Raw genomic sequence first — 20,872 nt, forward strand, 5'->3', positions numbered from 1 at the left:
TTTGGTGTAATTTCTTTGTCAAAATCAAATTTTTTAAAGATCTGAAACTTATAATATATCGTCTAAGAGTTTGTCTATTTTTTATCTTGAACTAAGAATATATATTAATATTACAAATTAAAATATTTTTATTACAAATATAAAAAATTTAAATTTTTAATATATTTGTTTTACATTAATTAAAAAAAATTAAAATTTTTTTACTAATAATAATTTTATTATGTGTTCTTAGGACATATATATTATCTATGAAATACAAATACTTCGCTGAGTTGTCTTACTTGCCTGTCAATTACATTTTGAAAATGAGATTCATCGATACACATGTGTGTTTAGTGTGTCAACCGTAATAAATTTTTTTTTTCCAAACACGATTACACACACCTAAATACTATTACGTATTAGCGTATCCAACCTTATTCTTAATATATAATCTTGAAATGAGTTTAGAACTAGTATTTATTAAAAAGAAATACTACTAGAGAATCATCAGAATTTGTTGTTTTTAGTCATTACTTAGGCATCAACTCAATTTTTTTAGTTTAATTTCTTTAATTTAGTAATGCAACATCATACTTTATCTCATATTTTTAAATATTAATAATTAACTGATGACCAAAAATAATAAATAATTGTTATAGTCCTCTAACATTTTTCTTTATCAAAAATAAAAATATTTTAAATATTTTATACAATTAAAAAATATTTAAAATAATTAAAAAAATTAAATTATATTTTAATAATAATAAAATATTAAAATATTATTATAATTTTATATATATAACATGTCTTTGTATTTTATAAAATTTTAAAATTTGTGTATCTGTATATTACATATTATATATTCTATATCTATATTAGTGTCTATGTATCATAACATGCATGTTAATTAAATTTAACTCAATTCTAAAAACTAATTTTAAAGATAATAATTAATTTATATTCATAAATCATTTAAAAATTATATTAATAAGAGAGCTAGAACTTGTAATAATCACCGTGATCATATACATAAGTCAAAGATATTAGAGGGAAGTAACGTGTCGGATGGTAGATAAGCGTTGTCCATGGTGGTCTGATTCACCAACGTCAAATCTACGTGTCACTCCAAATCCAACATTGTTAAATTGTAATAAGAACAAGATCAGAAGCTTCTATAATATACTTCGATTTATTGCTATAAATAGAAGGCATGCAAAGCCGCCAATGGCACTAAGCTACATCATCATCACCTTTCAATAATTTCATTAACCTTTGAGATTACAATGGCCAATAACAATAACAATAACAATAATCCTCTGCAACTCAAGTCATTGAATCACATCTCCTTGCTGTGTGGATCAGTGGACAAATCTATTGATTTCTACGTCAATATTCTTGGCTTCTGCCCCATTCAGAGGCCTACTTCCTTTGACTTCAACGGTGCATGGCATGTCTCTAATTAACAACTCTCTAATGCAAAGATCCTTATGATTATATATGATTTTTGATGATGATGTTTATGTATGTGTAGGTTATTCAATTATGGCATTGGCATACACCTCCTCCAATCAGAAGATCCAGAGGGCATGCCCAAGATTCTTCAGATTAATCCCAAGGACAACCACATTTCTTTCCAAGTATATACATATATATATATATATAATTTCTATCTTGATATAAACATATATATACAAAATTAATAATGTGTATATACTTGTGCATTGTATTATTGTAGTGTGAAAGCATAGCAGCAGTGGAGAGAAGATTGAAGCAAATGAAGATTAAGTATGTGAAGAACATAGTAGAGGAAAATGGGATCTATGTTGATCAGCTATTCTTCCATGACCCAGATGGATGGATGATTGAGATCTGCAACTGTGACAAACTCCCTGTGGTGCCATTGTGCTCTTCTTCCTCTCCTTTCAATTGCAATATCCCAAACCACCATCTTCACCAACAAATTCTCACAATGGACCAACAGTGACAAACTTATATTAATCTTATTAATTAATGTACATACAAAAGTGATCATTTGTTAATTATGAATGTCAAAGTAAAACTTCCATCTTATCTTAGGAAATTGGGCTGAATGGAAACTGGAAAAATTAAACAAAACAAATTTAGAAAAGATCAGTGTTCCAATTCATAAAGCTATAACAAGCTAAGGAGATATACATATAATTCTTATCCTGATTTACATCTGACATTCAATTTAATTAATGTCAGTTTGTCTCATCAGGTAACAGATAAGGTATTCATTTATGAATTCTATTAAAAAATAATTTATTCTATTAGAAGACAAAGCTTTGAGTTTTCATTTGGAAACAGAAATCAAAGCATGGCAATAATATATAAGATAAGATCAATGAATATAGTAATCCTATATTCCTATGGTTATCAACAACACTAGAACGGTGGGTTTAATTTGTCCCCTTAATTAACACAAAACAGTAGTTTTCTTTTGTCATCTGAAAGGAATTAGTGGATCAGGTTCTTGAACAATAATGAACATAACAAGCAGTAATGAAAAATTGAAAACCAAAAATGAAAACTGAATACCTCAGCATCAGCTTCAGGTTCTTTGTGATAATCTATTAGAGAAAGGCTCAAATCAAGTAATAAGTAATAATAAGAATATTGATTAATGAAACTGAAGAAAGCAAAATTAATCCAGAAAACTTGAAGGCCAGGTCACCCCATATATATTATTTTGATACATCAACTTACTTAGCTTGCAACTTTTGAAGGCATGAATTAACAGAGATATGGTGAAAGAGAAGAACTAGGAGCTCCCTTCAGTCCAAAAGAAGAGAGCATGGAGTTCTTGATGGACATGCTTTTGGGCTGCAAGGAACTCCCATTTCTACAACTTTCATAATTAGATCATCAATCATCTTCATATCACAAATTGAATGAGAGTGTTTTGTTGTGTGTAGGTAACAAGAAGAGGGGTAAATGAGTCCTTTTATACGATGACAACTCTACTCTTAATAGGTGTTTTACCTTGCTTCTTATTCAATTAATAATGGACCTAAATAATTTAGTTTCACTTTCACTTTAAAATTAAATTCCTTCCATCTACAAAAACAATTGAGTTATAAATGAAAATTAACTAGACTCATTTATTAACATCAAGTTACCGTTACTAGCCCACTATAGTGTCCTCATCCTTTTCGGTTTCGGTGATATTATATTGTTTAAATGATTCGGTTGATCTTTATAATTTTTTAAATTTATAATTAAGTTTTTATATATATATTTTTTAGTTGAGTTCTTATGCTATTTTTAATTTTATAATTAGGTCTTTATTAATATAAAAAATATTAAAGTTAATGAAATATATATCTATAAATTAAAAATATTTATAATTAAAAATTTAATTCTGTTCGCTCGTTTCGGAACCTCAGACACTTCAACTTCTCCGGCAACAGTTTCCTCGAAGGCTCGACGCCGATTGTTCCACGACGCTTCATCTTCGCCGAGGACGACGGAGAGAGCAACGACGGCATAACCGCTCTCGCGCCATCTCCGAGATCAAACAAAAGGAGGAGGAGGAGCTACTTTCCCAGCGCTTCTTCTCCGGCTCCCGGACCGGCACCTCACCACCACCACAATCACAGGAGAAAGATTCTGGGATGGATCCTCGGTTTTCTGGCCGGAGCATTTGCAGGAATAATATCCGGTTTCATATTCTCATTGCTTTACAAACTGACAAAGGCATTACTGAAAAGAGGAGGCAAAGGCGCTGGCCCTGATATCTTCAGCCCTCTGATCAAGAAAGCCGAGGATTTGGCATTCTTGGAGAAAGAAGATGGTTTGGCGAACTTGGAACTCATCGGAAAAGGTGGCTCCGGCGAGGTTTACAAGGCGGAGTTACCAGGAAGCGACGGAAAAATGATTGCCATAAAAAAAATCATACAACCACCGAAGGATGCGAGTGAAATGGCGGAAGAAGAGAGCAGAGATTTGCATAAAAAGATGAGACAAATCCGGTCGGAAATCAACACAGTCGGCCATATCAGACACCGGAATCTGTTACCCCTTCTTGCTCATGTTTCCCGCCCTGATTCTCACCTCTTGATTTATGAATACATGAAGAATGGAAGCTTGCAAGATTTGTTACACAGAATTCAAGAGGGAAATCAGGAACTGGACTGGTTATCAAGGCACAAGATCGCCATTGGAGTAGCTTCTGGACTTGAGTACCTTCACATGAGTCATAGTCCAAGAATCATTCATAGAGATCTCAAACCAGGAAACATTCTTCTTGATGATGATATGGAAGCTAGGATCTCCGATTTCGGTCTTGCAAAAGCAATGCCTGATGCTCAAACTCACATTACTACTTCCAAAGTTGCGGGTACAGTTGGTTACATTGCACCAGAGTATCACCAGATTCTTAAATTCACTGATAAGTGTGACATTTTCAGCTTTGGGGTGGTGCTTGGAGTTTTAGTGACCGGAAAACTTCCCTCTGATGACTTCTTCCAACACACGGATGAGATGAGTATAGTGAAATGGATGAGGAAGGTTATCATCTCGGAGAATCCAAAGGAAGCCATTGATGAGAAGCTTCGTGGGAATGGTTTTGAGGAGCAAATGCTTCTTGTTCTTAAGATTGCATGCTTTTGCACTATGGATGATCCTAAGGAGAGACCTAATAGCAAGGATGTTAGGTGTATGTTAACTCAAATCAAGCATTGATGACATGAATCTCTCTTAAATAAAGTGAAAAAGAAACAAAGGACTAGATTCTCTCTATTTCTAATGTATTATAATATGTTTGGGTAAAATTGTATTTTTCTAGCAAGTGTAATGAACAAATATAATGATAGTGTTTTCTTTATAACATAATGTTAATAAACTAGCATTGTGATTGTGAGCCTAATTGTTTAATGTGATATATAGTATGAATAAGCAAGGTGGCAAGAATTGGACCTGTCATTGAATCTGTTAAATAATTGGTTTAATGATTTAATTAGAGTTGAATTGTGATTAATTTGGTTTAATTAAATAAAAAATAAAATTTAAAATTTGATAATTTTAATTTTTATGTAATAAATTATTTATAATTTATTATTAAAAGTTCATAAACAACTTCAAATATCAAAATTTATAACTAAAGAAAATCAAAACACATATAAATGACAAACACAAAATATTCTATCACCAAAAGAAACAACATTGAACAAATAATATTTCAATTAAACAAAGACACTACTCATCAGAAATCATAATCATCATTAAGTGTTTCAATGTCTCTATCATAAATATGTAATCCAAAGCCACCATCTTTAAAAGTACCACCAAAAGAAGTATTTGAGGATTTAATTACGACATCAGGCATATCCACTTCAACTTTCATGTCTCCTCCATCATATCTAATAAAAAAACTCAATAAAAAATAATAGGATAAAGTACTAATTTGGTCCCCTACATTTGGGGTGAATTCTGTTTTAGTCCCCAACGTTTAAAGTGTTTTATTTAAATCCAAAAAAGTTTTGATTTGCATCAATCAGGTCCTGCCATTAAGTGGGTGTGAAATTCTTAACGTCGTGTCCGACGTGGCAAGGAAGAGGGGACAGTGGTTAATAGACGTGTAATCCTTCCCGCCTTTGGACAGAACCCATGCTTACCCTGACTCTTTTTCTTCTTGTGAAGCACGAAACGATAACAAAAAACAACAAACTCTACCGATCGTCACTGAAGGGTTGCGATTCGCAGCCAGAGAAGTGACATTGTCCTTCAGTAACGTTAAAGGTTCACAGCAACAGTTAGTTTGAAACCCTTGCTTTCCGGAAGAGGATCGTATCAGGTATTCCGTTATCAAATCTTCTCAACCATTTGGTTTTCATCTTAATGCATGTTGATATGTAATGATGCATGTTGATGTGTTATTGTTTTGTTTTATAGTTTCATATTCTTTTCTTATTTTGTTTTGGAAGTTTTTATTTTGCCCTAGTGATTGCATTTATGCATTTCTGTTGCTGTTGATCAATGTAAGAATTTTATGAAGTTTATTGTGTTTGTCTAACAGATTGTTCAGAAAATGAGTTATTTTAGTGTCAAGATACACCATGGGGAAAAGTTTGGGTTTGATGGTGAACCTTTACACTATGTGGAGGTGAGACTTCGATAGTGGATTACTGTGATGAAGATAGGTGGAGTAGATTTAAGGCCATAGAGATAGTGGTCGAACAGGGATATGTGGCAGAGAACATCGCTGCAATGTGGTATAAGTCTCTGAAAGATGAAACAGATGTAGGACTGAGGATGCTTCACACAGACAAGGATGCAATGGACATAGCCAGAATTGGAATGAGGGACAATTTGGTGGAGCTTTTTGTTGTTCACAAAGATGGTGCTACTACTAGGAAAGGTTGCACCATTGAGAAAGTTGAAGACATAGATGGTGGTGAGGCTGCTGCACCCATTGCAGACACTGTTGAGCCTGGTCCAATTGTGTTGCATAAGGCCCAATCATTTACTCAGGCCAAGGTGGGTAAGAAGTTCAAGGTGGTGACAGAAGCCCAGAATGATATGTTGGAGGAGGATGATGAAGAGAGGTCAGAGAGGTCAGGTTTTTCAGGTGATGATGAATCTGAGAATGATGATTACCAGCCAGGAAATGATTATGAGGGAGACAGTGATGAACAGTGGAGTGAAAACAGCTTTTGAGATAGTGATCTGTAGGTTGCATTTGATGACAGCAATGATAATTGGAATGGTGATAGGAGTTTGTATGATGTTGAAGTCACAACTACGAAAGATTCCCAAAAGATGAAACAGAGTGTTCCAACTGAGAGAGTACAAAGAGAATTTAGTGGCAGTGTTAATAAGGATAAGGAAAAAGTGGTGGCTGCTGGACTAAGGGATGAAGATGATGGTTATGAGAGTGAAGAGTTGTGGGATGTCCCTGTAAGTGATGATGAAGGAAATTCCTTGTTGAGGAAGTACCCTTTGTATAAGAGTTTGAAGAATATGATGGAGTATAAATGGGAGGTTGGGACAATGTACGTAGATTGGAATGCTTTTAAGGAATGTATAACTAGCTATGCTGTGCATAGTGACAGAGGAATATGGTTCTCAAAGTGTGATAGCCATAGGTGCAAAGCTGTTTGCAAAGAAGGTTGCAAGTGGTTTGCTTACTGCCATAATATGAAGAGAGAGGATACATGGCAATTGACCAGCTGTTACAAAAATCACACATGCAGTAAGGCAACCAAGATTGGTATCATGAGTTCTCAGTGGCTGACTAAGGCTTTTATGAAGAAGATCTGTGAGAACCCTAAAATCAAGTTGAGAACTTTGATAAAGAAGGCTCATAGCAAGTGGAATGTTGATCTCACAAAGACTAAAGCTGCCAGAGTGAAGCAGCAAGCCTTGGATGAGATTAATGGTACTTATGGAGAGCAATATAGGAGGATTCATGACTATGCTGTCGAGTTACTGAGGTCAAATCCGGGTTCCACTGTTCAGATACAAGTGGAGAGACCTCCTAAATTTCAATTAGAGACACCAATTCCTGGTAAGGACATGAGACCACAATTTGAGAGGATCTATATCTGCTTAGATGCTTGCAAACGGAGTTTCATGGTGTGCAGACCCATGATCGGTCTTGATGGATGCTTTACCAAGACTCCATATGGGGTCAACTTCTAACAGCCATTGGATGGGACCCCAATGATCAGATTTTGCCAATTACCTATGCTGTTGTTGAAGTAGAGACAAAAGACTCGTAGAGATGATTTTTGTTGAATCTGTGTGACGATTTGGGAGTTGATAAGATCAGATGGTGTACATTCATGAGCGACCAACAAAAGGTAACTCTCAATCTAAGCAGTACTCACTTAAACTTGTCTAATTAATTCTGTCTTTAATTTATGTTGTGCTGTTATTAACTGGTGCTGTTTTTAAATTCTGCTTCCAAGGGATTGATCCCTACCTTTGATGAGTTGCTGTCTGGCATAGACCACAGGTTTTGTGTCAGACACTTATATAACAATTTCAGAAAAAGGTTCCCAGGTGTTCAGCTAAAGATGATGATGTGGAAGGCTGCAAAGGCAATATATGTCCAGGAGTGGAAGAGAAGGATGAAGGAGATTCAGCTGATTGATCAAGGAGCTTATAATCATCTCATGGAGATCCCTGCCAAGTATTGGAGCAAGTCCAGGTTTAATTATTTTCTTAGAGTTGATACACTTGTAAACAACATGTGTGAGTGTTTTAACTCTGTTATTGTAGAGGCTAGAGAGAAACCCATTGTGTCTACGTTAGAAGATATTAAGATTTATCTAATGAATAGGTGGGCTGACAACATACAAAGTATAGTTACATATGCTGGAGAAATTTTGCCAAAAATAAACAAGAAAATTGAAAGAGAGTTTGATAAGGGTGGAGAATGGTTGGCCATATATGCGGGTAGGGACAAGTATGAGGTGTCTAGCAGTCAGGGTAATAAAGACAAATTTGTTGTGGACTTAAACTTACATGAGTGCTCCTGTAGAAAGTTTCAACTAACAGGTTACCCTTGTGAGCATGCCATGAGTTACATTAGGAAAATGTGTTTGGATGTTAAGAACTATGTGAACAAGTACTATAGGAAAGAGACATACGTGGACTACTATCAACATGTAATCTACCCAGAGAATGATGATGTGCTGCCACCAGTGTTTAGGAAACTAATAGGGCGCCCAAAACTAAGCAGGAACAAAACTGGTGATGAGCCACGCAACAATGGACCACTGGCTAAATTATCCAGGACTGGACAATAACAAAAATGTTCCTATTGTTTTGCACTTGGTCATAACAAAAGAACCTTCCCTAAAAAACATAAGGTGGAGGCCTCAGCACAAAAGGTAAAGTTGTTGTTGTCAATTTGAACACAATTTCTTATATGTGATTGTTGTTACTGTTTATAGAATAGTGTAGCTCCACAAGCCAAGAAAGGTTCTGGCACAACTAGGACTCCAAACCCCAGCAAGATCCCAGCCAAGACAACAACACAACTAGCAACAAAACTTCAGCCAAAGAGAAAGAGCAATACACAAGTTGGAGGGAGCCAAGAATCACAAACATCCTCCAAGAGAGCTAGATGCAGCAGCAGCGCTAGTCAACCCCAGTCATCGACAGCAACAGTCATTAGCCCATCAAGGAGGACCCTGAAGTTCATGGCAAAAATACCATCTAGGGCCTGGAAAGCATTGGGATGAAGAACATAGTAGATTTTAGTGTTTATATTCTGTTTTGTACTGAAAGTGGCAATGACCAAGGACTAATGTCCATGTGATACTTTAGACAGCCTACTTTAAGACTACTAGTTTGATGTTGATCTCTTTTGTGTTGTTATCTTTTCATCATTATATTTAAGGCTTGTTTGAATATTGTAATGGTTAAGAGAAGCTATTTTAAGACTTATCCATTATCTAATGATTTAAATGAATTTTTAGCAGCATAGTTATGTGAATTGGTAAATTAAGCCTTCTATTTACTGGTAGATCAAACTGAAATAAACTTTTACAGAGGCAAATAATGCATGTCAAATATAGGAACTCATAGCTTTTCATTTCACTCAAAAACTTGATAATGTTTATAGCAAATGCCTTTACACATACAACTTCCAAAAAGTTTCAACTAACACATCACTGTTATCACCATAACTGTATGTCAATTTTTTCAATCCCCTAAACAATTGACATTCCCTCCAAACTAGGGACAACAACAGCAAAGCAAACAAACATAACTGCTAACCCCCTAAACCTCAATTAAGTCGATCATATAGCAGCAGCCCAGCTGTTGTCCATCCAAGAATTCCAACAGCAAGTGCCAATGCAAATTTTCTTTCAGCTTTCTGCAGTTCTTGTTTCAACGAACTTGCTTTGTTCTTCAGTCTTTGAATTTGTGGATCTTGCCCTTCAGGCTCTGCCCAAGCAAAATAATCGCATCCTTCTCCTATATGTTCTCAACCAAACCAAAACGAAGACACCAAACAGTTCAAATCCTCCAAACACTAACACCCAATGCTATTTTGAAACAAGAGACAGAAAAGAAGAGACTCACCTGATAGTTGACGCAGCCCCAGAATATTCTTCCTGGGTTCTCCACTGTAGATGATGTCCGCAATACTGGTCTCTCTCCACAAAGTTCACTGTGACAGTAATTCAGAATTCAAACGATTATATTAATTCATACAGCATTTGAAATCCAAAATTAGAGTTAAATCTCAATTTGAACCCTAAAATTTGGCCTGATGCTCAGAATGACCCCTACAATTTTGTTGGCCCCAATTAGAACCCTCAAATTTGCAATTATAGCTTCAGCTTACCCCTGCGATCATCTCCGTCACCGAAATACTGATCTAGCACAATTGCATAAAATGGGGGACACTACTTAAATGACGGCGCATTGGTTTCGTGCCTAAACCCTTTGAAAACCACGTAGTGTAAGGGTTTTCTTGATGTTTTGCAACTTATGATCGTCCTAGTGGAAAAAAAGAGAGTTTTAACCCACAAAAAGTTGAAACGACGTGGTTTTCAAAGGGTTTGGGCACGAAACCAATGTGCTGTCATTTAAGTAGTATCCACCATATCATGTAATTGCATTAGATCAGCATTCTGCTGATGAAGATGATCGCAGGGGCAAGCCAGAGCCATAATTACAAATTTGGGGGTTCTAATTGGGGCCAACGAAATTGTAGGGGTCATTCTGAGTACCGGACTAAATTTCAGGGGCCAAATTGAGATTTAACTCTCTAAAATTATATTAAGCAAAATTCAATATAACATTCAAAATCTAGAATCCCAAAATTGTATCAATTTTATATAGCATTCGAAATCTAGAATCTAAAATTGAACTTATATCAAATTTATGTTCAGCAAAATTTAGAATTACAAAATAATTAATTCATAAAGTTAACAAAATAAAAAATTGAAAAGCAGAAGAAGAACTATGCATCAAGCCATCAATTCATATAATTAACTAAACTCAAATCAGTAAACTAAATTTTTCACTGCAGCAACAAGCAATTCATATAGTTAATTAACAAAATAAAAAAATTAATTGAAAAATCCAAGAACTCACCGCGACAGAGAGCACATGATATGTGGTCAGGAGAGCACAGAAGGCCTAGAGTTCACAGCGGCAGAACAGATGCCCGACGACGACGTTGACCAGGACGACCAGATGACGTCGACGCCAGAAGCTTTCGAGTTCAGAGTTCAAGACAACGATGCTGTTGTCAACAACTTCGATCTGCGAGGTGAGTTCCTTCTGCCCGCTGACAACAGTTTTGATTCGGCGTCAATTGTGGTAGTGACGGTAGAGTTTGTTGGAAGAAGTTGAAAGAGGAAATTAGGGTTGAAGAGATGTGGTGAGTGCTCTTCGAAAATGGGTTGAGTGGGTCACTCAGCTATGTATTTTTTTTCGACGTCAAAACGACACCGTTTTAGTGGATGTTGGAAACCGTAACATTAAAAAATCCAGTTGGTTCGACCGGTTAAATGATTAACTATCGATTCGACTAATTTTTATCGATTTTTTGTAGGACAGTTTTAAAATAGACAGGACCAGTCAGATGATCGAATTTTGGTTATTAACTGGCCGATCCGATCCAATTTTCAAAAACCTTAATTATAAATATTTTTTAATTTAATTCTCTAAATTATTTATTTTAGTCTTTTTTATATTACAAAATTAATTTTTTGTCACTACTTAAAATATAGTCTAGTTCCACTCTTGTAATAATGATATTAAAAAATAAAAGAGACACTTATTTTAAAAATAATCATTCACATAAAGTTTATTTTATATAAAGATAATAACTAAAAATTATTAAATAATTTATCATATTTAATTAAATTATCATCTCTTAATTCTCAACTATTATTTTTATACGAAGATAATTTTATGTTTGTAGTTGTCTATCTTAAAATAGAAGGGATATAAATTTTTCATAATAAAAGGTAGTATAAATATAAAGAGGTGTCTTATTAATGTAAAAAATTCTGTAGACTTAATTTAAGTGTGAAATTTATATATTATTTAATAATAAATAAGTAAATATAATATTACTCATCATATAAATACACAGACAAGTTTTTAAATTTAAATTCAAGCAAAATAACCCCACTGGAGAATAAGTGGAGTCAGATTTATGAGAAGCCACAAGATATCTTAATCTGCAATTTCTCTCAACAAATTTTCCATTGATTATATTTGCCACTTTAATTCATGACTTCTCAACTAAATATTCTTGTAGGCTTTAACCATCACAAAGCCGATATAGCAAGCAAGCAATTAATGAACAGAGTGAGAATTGCTTAAAATCCTTTTCAATAAGGCTTTGCCATATCAATTGGACTGCAAGCTATATGCTTATTATTATAACGTATATATAGTCTCTTCATTCCATTCATAGTATTTAGATATATAGTTTAAAAAATGGATAAAAAAGTGAAAATGAACATTATACAAAATAGAGGGACCATGATGATTTATTGAAATATATGTATGAGACTAGAAAATATTATATATTTTATAAAATCAGTAATTTATGTATTTCCAGTCATTGTTAATAAATTCTTTGATTTAATTTGGAACTTTCAAATCTTGAATCACAAAAGGTAGCGTTTGTTTTGAGGTATTGAGACAGAGATTGAGAGACTGAGACTCAGTATCGTGTTTGTTAGTTCAGAGACTGGTACTAAAATTTTTGTCTCTGTCTCTAAAATTTCAGTATTTCAGTACCTCTAAAAAGTAGAGACACATGGGACTGAAATTTTTAGAAATGGAGACTGAAACTTTAATAACATTTTATACCTAAAATACTTTTATTTCAATTAATTAATTCCAAGTTTACCCTTTGTGCAAATTAAATTAGAGTTTCATTCTTGTTTCAATTCTTGTCTCCCATTTTGCACCAAACAGAATACTGAGATTTATTTCAATCATTGTCTCTTAGTCTCTGTCTCTCAGTCTCAGTCTTTTCGTCTCTGTCTCTCCACCAAACGCTACCAAAGAGACAGATGGAATTAAGGTGTAATTTTTTTTTATCAGAATTGGGGACACAAACTTTATAAAATTTATAATGAACAGTCGTATTCCATCAAAGAATAGACCAATTGTCAATATAATAATGAATAATTACAACATCACCCAAACTAATTTCTATATTAACAAATTAGACTACAATTAGAATAAAAATTCTAACAAAAAAATCATAAAATTTATTTACAAAACAAAAAAAAAAAGAAGAGTTTATTGAGTAAAGTTTGATGCAGTATAATTGAACTTATAGCCTATGAAAAGCTACTAGGTACGTTTTTACCTCTAAGTTGAGCTTATTTTTCATTATTAGTAAAGCTTGAAGTGACGAAACGTGTTTTATAGAAACTGCAACGGAAAATGGAAAAAGACAGGAATTGAAACAGAGAAGGACCACAATTCATGGGAAAATTGTGTGTGGAAACTGTAACTCTGTAAGGAGATTAGAATCTTGGTCTGAAACTATGTCCCTGCTGGCACATTTATAACCAATGTACCACAGAAATAATGAGAGCTTCTGCATGCACATTTTTGCAAACTTTTTTTTAATATTGAATTATTAGGAGCGAATTTTTTTTTAAAATAACTCAAATTATGTGTTATATTATATACTGTTCTAAGCCTTTAATTTATAAAATGTCAGCCTTTTCATAATTAATTATTTTTATTTTTTCAACTGGCTTTTATAATTAAAAAATATTTTTACTACACTTTTATATAACTAAAAAATATTTTTACTATAAAATGTCAATGATATTTTATCATTTTATATCCATAATAATATAACAGTGTAAAACATTAAAATAATAAAATATTTTTGTATTTCACATTAAAATTATTCATATATAAAAAAATTAGTCTATTTTTGCATTAATATCATAATTATTATATAAAATAATTTATTCCAATAAATTAAATTATTTATTATTTTTTTTGTACAAAGAGAATTTTATATAATAATAGTCTAATTATTAGTGCACGGCTCTTTAAATATTCTATCTCTAAGAATGCATTTATTTTTTAGAATAGAATAAAACAAGATACTAAGAACAAAATATAAAAGATAGAGACACAGAATTTAGTGTTCTTATATTATGAATTTAGTGTTCTTATATTCTGTTTAGTGATAAAGTAAAACAAATTATGAAAATAAAATTTATCCTCATTTTTTTTAATTCAAAAATTTTGAGACGAAAAATATAATAATAACAAGTATAATTATGAAAAATTAACGAGAATAATGAAAGAAAAAATGAAAAATAAGTTGTGTCTCTTGTTAGTGTCTCTGTGTGCTTCTTGTCAGGATAAACACAAAATACACTAATTTAGTATTTTTGGATATACCTTTGTTAATGTCTCATCTGTCAAATATGATTCTGTGTTTCAGTGTCCTTGTCTCAATGTCCCGTTTCTGTAAACAAACGCAGTCTAATATATGTAAATTAAAGTGTGAAATTGATTGGATTGATTTAGTAATTAACTTATTAATCTATTTAAACAAGCGTTATGAGTTCACTAATCTGCTTAAACAAGTTAGGAATTCGAATTCTGTCAAACTAAGGACAAAGTGTGAAAATAAAACTCAAATGTATTTTGGCTTATTTCTCTTATCTATTATAGAAGGCTGTAAATCAAGGGAATTTAAAATTCACATATTAATTGAAAATTTATGTTAATTTTATAATATATTTATCACTTCCTGTAATTTTATTTTGATTTATTGTTATAATTCGGTTGTAACTAATTTATAATTCAAGTATCATACTAAAAGTAAGAATGTTATACATCGATTACTTAAGAATGATTCCTTATTAATAATGATTTATTTGGGAATTTTATATTCGACCAATAACTATAATTTTATGCCACTTATAAGAAGGTGTGTAGGAGGTTTTCGTATGGGTTGAGTAAGATCCGCAATTTGCGGATCTTGATGATGGCGTAATTCGAGTTCTAAAATAATAGAGATGGTATCTATAAAGACACTCTAAAGTTTAAATCAAAATAGATTTAAGAGGTGTGTGTGTGAGGAATGAGTGAGTATCTAAGGGAATTTCTGGCTCTTTTTTATATAGCTTGTGATAGTTATCTTATCTTATTTTTGTTTAACTAAGATAAAGGATAAATTTGAATTTGAATGTTGGGTTAGAATATTAGAAGTTATTGATTCGTCTTTGGGACGTGAAGATGGCCTAATTTTGGGATTGTCAGGTTCAGTGACCGTTTTGAGGAAGGACCCGGAGATCGGGTTCGGAACAGTTGCCCCCAAAGCATGAGATCATGTTTGCTTGGTCTCAATGTTGAGTTGTTGGGGAGCCCAGTTTTCCGTAGTTCGGGAGACTATGAGGGGCCTAGAAAGAACGTGATGTCATCCTGCGCTAATTGGTGAAATGTTAGTGAGTTTCGCTTTCCATGAGTTGGAAAGTTATTAGCTTAGACCTTAACGCTACTTACAAGTTTGGTTTTTTATTATCGGGATGCCGTGAGGGATCTTGAAAGGGCGTGGCATCATCTTGCGCCGATTGGCGGAATGTTAGTGAGTTCGGCTTTTTGCGAGTTGGAAGACCGTCAGCTTATGCTTGTTTATTGTGGCCGTTTTGGGCCGTTGTTGTGAACTTTTTTTAGGCCTCTTGGTAGACCAGTTTTTATACTTTGCTTATTCAACTTATTTGGATATCCGTTTCGTTGGCCTCAGAGATAATCAGTTTCTGAGGATAACCGTTTAACTTATTTAGATATTCGCTTTGTTGGCTTCACGGGTGATCGATCCCCGGGTCACCATTTTTTGTTATTTGGATATTCTTTTTGTTATTTGGATATCCGTTCTGTTTGCTTCGAGGGTGATCGATCCCTGGTTGTCATTTACTTATTTGGATATCCGCTTTGTTGGCCTCAGGATGATCGATCCCTAGGTCGCCCTTTTTTTTGTTATTTGGATATCCATTTTGCTGGTCTCAGGGTGATAGATTCTCGAGTAGCCGTTTACTTATTTGGATATCCGCTTTGTTGACCTCGGGGTGATCGATCCCCGAGTCGTCGTTTTTTTGTTATTTGGATATCGTTTTGTTAGTCTTGGGGTGATCGATTCCCGGGTAGCTATTTACTTATTTTGATATCTATTTTGTTATTTGGATATCTATTTTGTTAGCCTCAGGGTGATCGATTTCTGGGGGTAGCCGTTTAACTTATTTGGATATCCCCTTTGTTGGTTTCGCAGGTGATTGATCCCCGAGTCACTGTATTTTGTTATTTGGATATCCTTTCTATTGGCCTCAGGGTGATCGATCCCCGGATAGTCGTTTAACTTATATGAATATTCGTTTTGTTATTTAGATATTTGTTCTGTTGGCTTCGAAGGTGATCGATTCCAGGGTATCCGTTTACTTATTTGGATATCTATTTTATTGGCCTCGGGGTGATCGATTCCCGGGTCGTCTTTTTTTATTTGGATATCCACTTTGTTATTTGGATATCCGTTTTTTTGGCCTCGGTGTGATCGATTTTCGGGTAGCTATTTACTTATTTGGATATCCGCTTTGTTGGCCTCGGGGTGATCGATTTCTGAATCATCGTTTTTTGTTATTTCGATATCCATTTTATTATTTGGATATCCATTTTGTTGGCCTCAAGGTGATCGATTTTTGAGTAGCCGTTTACTTATTTGGATATTCATTTTCTTATTTAGATATCCGTTTTGTTGGTCTCTAGGTGATCGATCCCCGGGTAGCTGTGTACCTATTGGGATATCCGTTTTGTTATTTGGATATCCATTTTGTTGGCCTCGGGGATGATCAGTCTCCAGAGTGGCCGTTTTGTTATACCGTTTGTTCTGTTGGTATGAACGTAAAAGAGAAAAAACAAAGTAGAAAGAACATAACATAAAAAAGAAAAGAAAGTTTACCAACTTGGTTGGGTCCTTCCCAATTGGGGGTTAGCGTTCCCTCCCCGGGAGGGGGGCCGATGTCATTACTTTAGGGATTCTTTAGTTGGTGGATTGTTTTGTGCGGCGGTGTTGCCGTGGTACCATTTATTGGCTACTACGACCTGACTTACCTCTCATCGTTTATGTACTCCTTTGCCACGATCTGAATTTCGTGCATCGTCCAGATCAGTTTGTTTGTGAGGTGTTTCCTGAAGCCCTTGTTCATTAGTCCATCGGTTAGGCAAAGACTGGCCGTGGACTCTGTGAGTCCATCGACTGTCAAGAACTCGTCGTTGAACTTGTCAAGGTATTTTCTTGTGGGTTTGTCTTGTCTTTGTGTGACTCTGAGTAGGCTAATCGCGTGTTTTGCTTTTGCAATCCGTGTGGTAAATTGCGTCACGAATTTCTTAGAGAAGTCATCGAAGTAGGATATCGAGCTGTTTGAGAGAGCATTGAACCACTTGATGGCCGGTCCAGCCAATGTTACCGGGAAGGGTCTACACCGGACTGTGTCGGCTGCTCCCTCTAGGTTCATCTTAACTTCGAAGGCCATTAAGTGTTCCTAAGGGTCCATAGTGTCATCGTATTTCATGTCAGCTAGTTTGTCGAAACCCTTTGGCAGCTTGACCTTTAGGACTTTTTTGGTGAATAAGGTGGCCGCCATTATCACAGGTTCATTTCTTTTTTGTTTGGAATCTCTTTGGTGCTTATATTCTAGTGATTTGCTTTTGTTCCAGTGCCTAACGTGATGTCGGTTTGGCAATCTCTTGTTCCGTTGCTCTTTTTGCAATACGATCCGGAAGATTGCTTCACTTGTGTGCTCCGGTTGGTAGTGTTCTTTAGAGGCGATCCGATCCTCCAAGGTCTGCATCCAATCTTGGATCTCTTAAATGATCCAATTCGCTTGCTCTCCCAGACCGTCGAGCATTCTACTTTTGTTAGAGATGTGGTCTCCTTCTCGCGGTGGTTCTTTTTTTATAATTGTGATTTGGTTTGGCATGGGCGACACTAGCTATCCTCTCATGAGGTAGGGATTGCCATCATTTTGCAGTTCATGCTCTAGTGAGTTTGGGTGGTCATTGTGGCTTGAAAGCTGCTCCCCGCATTCATTCGCCATGCCACTAAGTTCTGCAAGTCCTCACAGGTAGCATCAATGTACAGGAGGTTATTCGTACGGGTTGAGTAAGAGATTGGCAACTTGCGGGTCTTGATGATGGCACAATCCGAGCTCTGAAGCGGCGAGAGTGGTACCTACAAAGACATTCCAACGTTCAAGTCATAATAGATCTAAAAGGGGTGTGTTGTGTAAGTAGGGGTGTCAAAAATTTCCAGGCAGCGGGGATCCCCGCGGGGACCGCCTCGAACGGGGCCCCGATGGCGAGGAATTTTCCCTGCGGGGACGGAGATGGGGGACAAAATTCTCCCGAAGTAGATGCGGGGACCCAAGCAGGGATCCCCGTCCCGGTCCTTGTATTTCCCACCATCCCCGAATATATTAAATTACTTAAATACCCTTAAGAATTTAGTTTTTATTTTGGTTTTTTAGTCATTTCACTTTACATATATATATATATATATTGAAAAGTGAAAACCCTAATTTCTTCTCTTCCCAGAATCCCAATTCGCACAGAGGCATAGAGCGCCGCGCATTGCAACTCCCTCACCCTGCTCCAATGCTCCTCGTGAAACCCATCTTCCCAGAGGCATAGAGCACCGCGCATTGCAACTCCCTTACCCTGCTCCAGTGCTCCTCGCGAAACCCTTCCTCTCTGCGCCCTTCCTCTGCGTTCTCTCCCTCGTCCCAGCCAGCCACCTCCGACCACCATCGTCACGGCCTCCGACCACCATCGTCACCACACCGTCCCGTGCGCCATCTTCCGTTCGCCCTCTTTCGCATCGGTCGCCGCTCTTTTCTTCACCAGCGTCTCTACCTCTTCAGCCATTTCTGTGATTCTGTCTTATCCCTGGTAAGAGTCACTACTCCCCTTTTCTTCTTATATTTTGGCATTTCACTTTAGGTTTTATGTTTTTTTTTTTGTCTGCTGTTGGAACAAATCATTTTTCTGCAACAAATGTAGAAACTCTTTTTAAATGCAGTGTTTGCTTGCTTAAGCATTTTCCTTTCATTGTAAGTTAAATATTATTAACAAAAGGATATTTCTAATAATTTTTATTCTCAGTTTTTATTCATAGGAATGTACAATGAACTAATGTTGATACAATGAACGTGTCGTCTTACTACTCTGAAACAAATCACACTGAATTAGTATACTACAATGAACTAATAATTCTACTACCCCTTTTCATCGTGTGGTACGATTATTCATTATTCTGGAAACAATAATTTCTGTACAGAGTATACTGGCATATATAATTCAAATTAAACATATGTACAAAATGCATTAGTTAGAAATGGTCAGAATTGATTCTGTCGATTGTGGTTCAATAAATCAGGAATTCTGTGGCAACTTTTAGCACTGATGGTAGGAGCTGAAGTAAAGTATGCAGCTATCATTTCATTATCCAGCACGGTTATATATATATGGTGATCCAATACATTATTGAATATTCCCAATGCAGTTATATATATAAAACCTACTTTCCCTCAAATCAAGTTCTGTAGTCCACTATTGTATGTAGTCCAATTTCATTAGCTAATCCATCAACTAGAATTCTTGACTAGTTAATGATTTTGTTAATTTATTTTGACTATGCCACTTGTTTAGTTATTATTTCATCATCATCATCACAAGCTTCATTCTACTATGCCACTTGTTTAGTTATTATTTCATCAGTTTTCTTATTAGATTCTATCTATCAGTTTTCTTATTAGTTTTAATTTGATACTGTTTTGCTAGTTTTGGTTTTCTAGTCATTTAACTTGAGTATTGTCTTCTTCAATTATTCTTTTGCTATTTCTGTTTTTTATATATCTTTGTTTCTTGTTAATTTATTTCTAATTTTATAATTTAATTTATTAATAATTCTGAGTTGATTTTGAGCTGCTGGGTTTAATTTATTTTGACTTGTTTTAATTTATTGTTTATGTATTCATTTTTAATTTAGTATTTCTGTATTAAAAATTACTGTATAGGATGGATAGCTTTAGCTTAAATCCTATTGAAAATAATAATGAGATAGAACCAACTCAAGATAATGAGGGTCAAGCAATTGAAGCACATATTCAAAGAACACAAGAGGAAGGACAAGAAGAAACACAAGAGGGAGGACAAGAAGTTAGCCAAGAAGTGCAAAATAGTCCTAACAAAAAAGGACTAACTTCTGAGGCTTGGAAATATTTTAGGAGGGAGAAAATAGATGGAAAGTAGAAGGCAATATGTAAATATTGCGAAAGAAAGATTGGAGGTGACACGAAGCAAGGAACTAAGCACTTGCATGATCACATTAGAATTTGTCCGATTCGTACTGTTAGGGGACCAAAGCAGTCAATATTAAAAATAGTGCAACAATCATCAGGTTCTACAGGAACGGGAAGGCCAACGAATTCACTTTTGGTTGGAAACTTCACATTTAGTCAAGAGGCAGCACGACGAGCACTCACAAAATGGGTTATTAGGGATGAACACCCTATGTCATTTGTTGAGCAAGTGGGTTTTCATGAGTTTATGGCTGAGACTCAACCTTTGTTCAAATTTTATACAAGAAATATATTGAGAAATGATGTTGAGAAGATGTATGAAGCTGAAAAGGCAAAGCTTCTAAAATTGTTGGGAAAAAATTCAAGCCGCATTACTATAACTACTGACATGTAGAGTGCTGATTGTCAAAACAAAGGCTATATGGCGATTACGGCTCACTTTATTGATGATGATTGGAACTTGCAATGTCGACTTATAAGGCATTATTTATGCTTTTAGCATCTTTTAAATATTTGATTTTTTAATGTCATGATTGTTTATTATAGTT

The 20,872-nt window shown here is 35.0% G+C and overlaps 3 protein-coding genes across 3 annotated transcripts; all 3 read left to right on the forward strand.

The window, feature by feature from the left end:
* The first annotated feature begins 1,221 nt into the window (after positions 1–1,221).
* Positions 1,222–2,041, forward strand: LOC107469870 (glyoxylase I 4). The gene is made up of 3 exons (XM_016089254.3): positions 1,222–1,429; positions 1,514–1,619; positions 1,718–2,041. Exons 1-3 carry the CDS (start codon positions 1,266–1,268, stop codon positions 1,964–1,966), a joined length of 519 nt encoding a protein of 172 aa, XP_015944740.1. The 5' UTR covers positions 1,222–1,265; the 3' UTR covers positions 1,967–2,041.
* Positions 2,042–3,363: 1,322 nt separating this feature from the next.
* LOC107469864 (leucine-rich repeat receptor-like serine/threonine/tyrosine-protein kinase SOBIR1) lies at positions 3,364–4,743 on the forward strand (the record flags this gene model as incomplete). Its single annotated transcript, XM_016089247.3, has 1 exon — positions 3,364–4,743. A coding segment is annotated over one exon (1,323 nt), but the record flags the coding sequence as incomplete, so codon positions are not given.
* Positions 4,744–7,787: 3,044 nt separating this feature from the next.
* On the forward strand, positions 7,788–8,756 carry LOC110276683 (uncharacterized). The gene is made up of 2 exons (XM_021133626.1): positions 7,788–7,805; positions 7,914–8,756. The coding sequence occupies exons 1-2, from the start codon at positions 7,788–7,790 to the stop codon at positions 8,754–8,756; spliced, it is 861 nt and encodes a 286-aa protein (XP_020989285.1).
* Positions 8,757–20,872: the final 12,116 nt, after the last annotated feature.

This window comes from Arachis duranensis, chromosome 1 (genome assembly GCF_000817695.3).
Source record: "Arachis duranensis cultivar V14167 chromosome 1, aradu.V14167.gnm2.J7QH, whole genome shotgun sequence".
Classification (NCBI taxonomy): Eukaryota; Viridiplantae; Streptophyta; class Magnoliopsida; order Fabales; family Fabaceae; genus Arachis; species Arachis duranensis.

Excerpts from the sequence above, each read along its gene's own strand:
- LOC107469870 (XM_016089254.3), top strand. The coding sequence starts at position 1,266 with ATGGCCAATAACAATAACAATAACAATAATCCTCTGCAACTCAAGTCA. Across the intron at positions 1,430-1,513 it reads TTTGACTTCAACGGTGCATG|GTTATTCAATTATGGCATTG; the intron begins GCATGTCTCTAA and ends ATGTATGTGTAG. Across the intron at positions 1,620-1,717 it reads ACAACCACATTTCTTTCCAA|TGTGAAAGCATAGCAGCAGT; the intron begins GTATATACATAT and ends GTATTATTGTAG.